Source organism: Propithecus coquereli, unplaced genomic scaffold (genome assembly GCF_000956105.1).
Source record: "Propithecus coquereli isolate 6110/MARCELLA unplaced genomic scaffold, Pcoq_1.0 Scaffold3, whole genome shotgun sequence".
NCBI lineage: Eukaryota > Metazoa > Chordata > Mammalia > Primates > Indriidae > Propithecus > Propithecus coquereli.
Genome location: NW_012148618.1, coordinates 4,392,659 through 4,396,821, shown reverse-complemented (window position 1 = coordinate 4,396,821; position 4,163 = coordinate 4,392,659). Strand labels below are relative to the sequence as shown.

General features: G+C 42.0%; 1 protein-coding gene across 1 annotated transcript in view; it reads right to left on the bottom strand.

Annotated features, from left to right (window-relative positions):
- Window positions 1-2,308, bottom strand: part of EMC7 (ER membrane protein complex subunit 7) — a 13,132-nt gene extending 10,824 nt beyond the window's left edge. The window contains exon 1 of the mRNA XM_012649114.1: window positions 1,971-2,308. Coding sequence (XP_012504568.1) covers window positions 1,971-2,203 — 233 coding nt within the window. The 5' untranslated portion in view covers window positions 2,204-2,308. The remainder of the gene's footprint in view (window positions 1-1,970) is intronic.
- Between the last annotated feature and the right edge of the window lie 1,855 nt (window positions 2,309-4,163).

Below are 4,163 nucleotides of genomic sequence, written 5' to 3'. Positions count from 1 at the left end.
ATATAACTGGGTAGTCACAAAAATAGACTGGGTATTAGATTATGTTAGGCAATGTTATTTGTTTTATTGAATCAATAATGCTAATATGATTTTTGTTTAAGTTCTTATCTTTTAGAAGTATATACTAAAGCTTTTACAAATGAAATTATATTATGCTTTGAACCATTTAAAAATATTCCAGAAAAAAAATGAGGTACAGAAAAGACATGAAACAAAACAGTAGGTTGCAATGAGTATCTAAGGATTCACAAAGCTATTCTGTTTATTTTATGTATGTCTGAAAATTTCTATAATAAAAAGTTCAAAGAAAGTATAGCACATAGTCTTACTATGTCAACAAAACTGAAAACTACCTAAGTGTCCAAAAACAGGGGAATGGTAAAATAAATCATGATTTCTACACATGGTGATGATAACAAGAAATGGCATGAGACGTCTTCCGCCCCAACTTCCCTCATCTCCATTAGCCAAGTCCCAAGTTACCTCCAATAAGCATAAATAAAAGTCTACATGCTAGTTATTTAAAATAGCTACAATACAAATTACCCCACTTCCAACAAAATTGTCACCATAAGCTCCTCATATTAATTCTGAATCAACCTTTTTATATACAAATGGAAGGAAATGCTATCAAAACCTGTTCACAAATATTAAGTGAAAAGGGCTGGTTACAAAATACTATATATATTTTACCTTTGAAAACATAGGTCATATAATTCCAAAAAAAGCTGAGGAAAAAACCCCAATAAAATGTTAAGGGTTATTTCTACTTTCTTTTTACAAAGAAAGTAGAAGTGCTTTTCAAAAGAACTGTATACTACAGAAGAGCAAAGAGGGCAAATGGTCAATTAAGGCTAATTTTCCAAAGCTTTATGAGAGCTTTATCATTAAAACATCACTAATTAGGGTAAACTCTAACAAATACCCTAATGCCGTATTTTTAATGACAGATGGCATGAAAATACTGGTTGTAAATCTGTCATTATTTATTAATCTGAGGTTGAAATTCTCATTCAAGGGCACCTGGATGATGTGAACAAATCTGCAAATCAGATTTAGAATTAAACGTCCACATTTGAGTTGTCTGATTGTCAGATACCACTTGTTGGTGTACAAAAACACCAAAGAAACGCTTCCTTTCCTAAATATTTTCTTTCAGTTTGCAGTTCCAACTTTCCAAGCAGGGGTGGAAAGATTTAAGACATCATACATGCACCAAACATTTAAAAAGAAGGCCGCTACAAAACTAGTGCTAACAAATTCACCCCGTCTTTTAATACAGACAGAAATTCCATTTCCTCTAATAGCTGGAAAGGACAGAAGCGTGTAAGCAATGTAGAGAAACTCTAGTCTCACATAAATGACAAGTGTGATATAGCTAATCCCTCAATGAATTCAAGTGTAAAAAAGAACAATCCCACCCCTAGGTAAAAAAGAAAAAAAGTGCTTTGATTAGGGACTTCAGGGCCCATTAATTTTAGAAACAGTAACATTAGCTTCCCAGTCTGTCATCATAGAAGCCCTTTGGGCTTTGAGAATTCCCACTTGTTTAGCATCTTTCTACACAACATCAAGTTACCAAAAGACTGAAATAAATGCAAAAAGTGACTAGGTTCTAGGGAAACCAGATGAGATGCAAAGGAAAGAATCCAGCAAGAGACAAATAAGGGTCGACCTGTTCCCAGGGACCAGGAGTGGTCGTCCCCATATAGGGCCAAAATGAGGTTGAAAATAAATGACCCTAATGCTCTGACCCTGGGGTGAGCGCCTTCCATCTTCATTTCTGGGGTAGGGGACCAGAAAGGGGAAAGCGTCCGACTGCCTCCCAAGGTCTCCTGGCATAGACCGTTAGCAGCACCCGCCCCTTCAGTCTGAGACAGCGACGTTGTCCCACCCTGACACTTGGCTATTCTAATGGGATCCCCCTCCGGCCTCCATCCAACGGATTTCCCGCTGCCCTCATTGCTCACTTAAGGAAGCCGACGTGCTCTTCTCCGTCTACTAGCACTCGGGCCGCGGAGATCCAGTCCTGGGGCTTCACCCCTGGGACAACTGCACGCCCCTCAATCTTGAAGCGATCTCCTATGCCGACCCCACTCCCTCCAGATCCGTCGGCAGCAGCTCCGGGCACTTCCGAGCTCTGGGCATCCCCTGATAGGAGCAGCAGCAGGACGGAGAAACAGCCCCACAGAGCGGCAGCCATGACAGCGGCTCTCAGCAGCCAGGCCGGCAGCCCCGGAAGCCCTCCCGGTCTCCCAGCCTCCACCGCCGCCGCCGCCGGCCAGATGTCGTCATCACCGCACGCCGGATTCGGCACGAGTAGTGAGCTGCAACCAGAGGGGGAGAGGTCTGGGCCAATCAACGTGCGGGGCGGAAGTGCTGCCCTGAACGGCTGAGGGCTGGAGGGCGGTGCGTAGAGTGTGGGTCAAGTGCGGGTGAAAGGGGTCGCCCGCGAAGCGAAAGTGGTGAGGTGTGTTACTGTGGCAACCACGGAGGCCAAGGACCTCACAGGAGAAAAGGATGACGAGACTGGGAGGGGCGAGGATCTGAAGTAGTGTCTGTAAATGAGGCTCCGGCTCTGGGAGAAACAAGTCCGGAAAGAGCCTTTAAAAAACTTCTAGAGACTCCCCAAGACGTATGAGATGAAAAGGCTCTTGTTTGTGTGTGTGTATTTAAAGGGGATGCTTGCTGTCTGTATAGAAGATACCCGGAAAAATACATAACCTGCTAACTAAGGGTTGCCTCTGGCGAAAGAGTTGGAGGACAATTTATCTGACACTACACCATTCATCCTATTTTGAATGCTTTACCGCGAGCGTAACAGCAACGTTGCGGGGGCGGGAGGAGCGCTGTCAGTGTGGATCACTGGGGCTGTAGCCCAGATTTCAAAGATCATCTGCTCCAGTCTTTTCATTTTATTGATGCTAAAGGCAAGTGGCTTGCCCAAGGCTTTTTTGGCGCTGAACATTGCTCTCTCTACCACAGATCCTTATTGAAGATTATTGAGGGCAATGCATGTTTTTGCCCTGTGCACTCTTCCAGTTAGCTTCCCGGCAAAGAGTAACAAAAATTGAAGAAAGAGATGTAAGAGCCAAGTACTCTACCCTGGCTGGGAGTTGGCACACGGGGCTACCCGTATACTCTAGTATTCGTGGCCTAAGCTACTGCCGCGTCGGGGTACTTTCTCTTGTCTTTTCCTGAAGATGGTTCTTTTTTCACATTTGATGTTTGCAAAGAGTAGGGCTGCTGAAAAGAAAAAAAAAAGAATTTGACTTTCTCGTCTGTCAAGTATTTCTCTTATCTGTGAGGGAACTGGTAATCTTGATTCATGAAGTTCGTGGAGAAGGTTTATTTTCATTTTATTTACTTTAATATCTGTTTTAGTTTTTGAATAGATAAAACATTTAAGTGTCAGAAAGTAAAAATCCGTTCAGGACTGACAAAGTAAAGGCAAGTGCCAATTATAATCAGTCTGTGATGTACCTAATAGACATAGGACCAGTGACAAGGCCATCGGAAAACAACGTTTTTTCCCAAGGCCACACTACACCAGCTAAATGACTCACGACCTTCTTCTTTTCAGTCATTACCACTTTCTCACCAATGACTCCAGCCCTGCTTTGTTCCTCATGCCTCTGAAAAGATTGCTGACATATCCGATCAAGAGCTGATCCTTGTGTCCCCTGTACTCTCCTCAGTCATTCAGCAGAAGCCCAAATCCTGTAAAAGTCCCTTCCTTGGTGTCTCTGGTGTAAAATCTTCCTGGCAGCAGCAAGCTAATAAACCTAACTTTGTTTGACTACAGGTGTGTTCCTGGTGGTCTTTATCTCATGGATTTTGTTACATGGTACAATATTCAAAAGGTGTGAGTATGCAGAGAAAAATTTCCCACCCACTTCTCTCCCCCAGTCACCCAAGAGGCAATCAGTGTTGCCACTTTTCTGTGTATTCTCCCAGAGATAGTCAATAATCTACAAGCAAATGCATACATTAAAAAATATATATAGTATGCTACCAATTGTGTGAAAAAGGAGGCAGAAATATATATTTATTTAGCATAATATACAAATATTTATTCTATATAAAATATACAATTTTGCTTAATCTATGATTACATATAACTAATGTATGTATACTGTATTTTACATTATATATATATACAC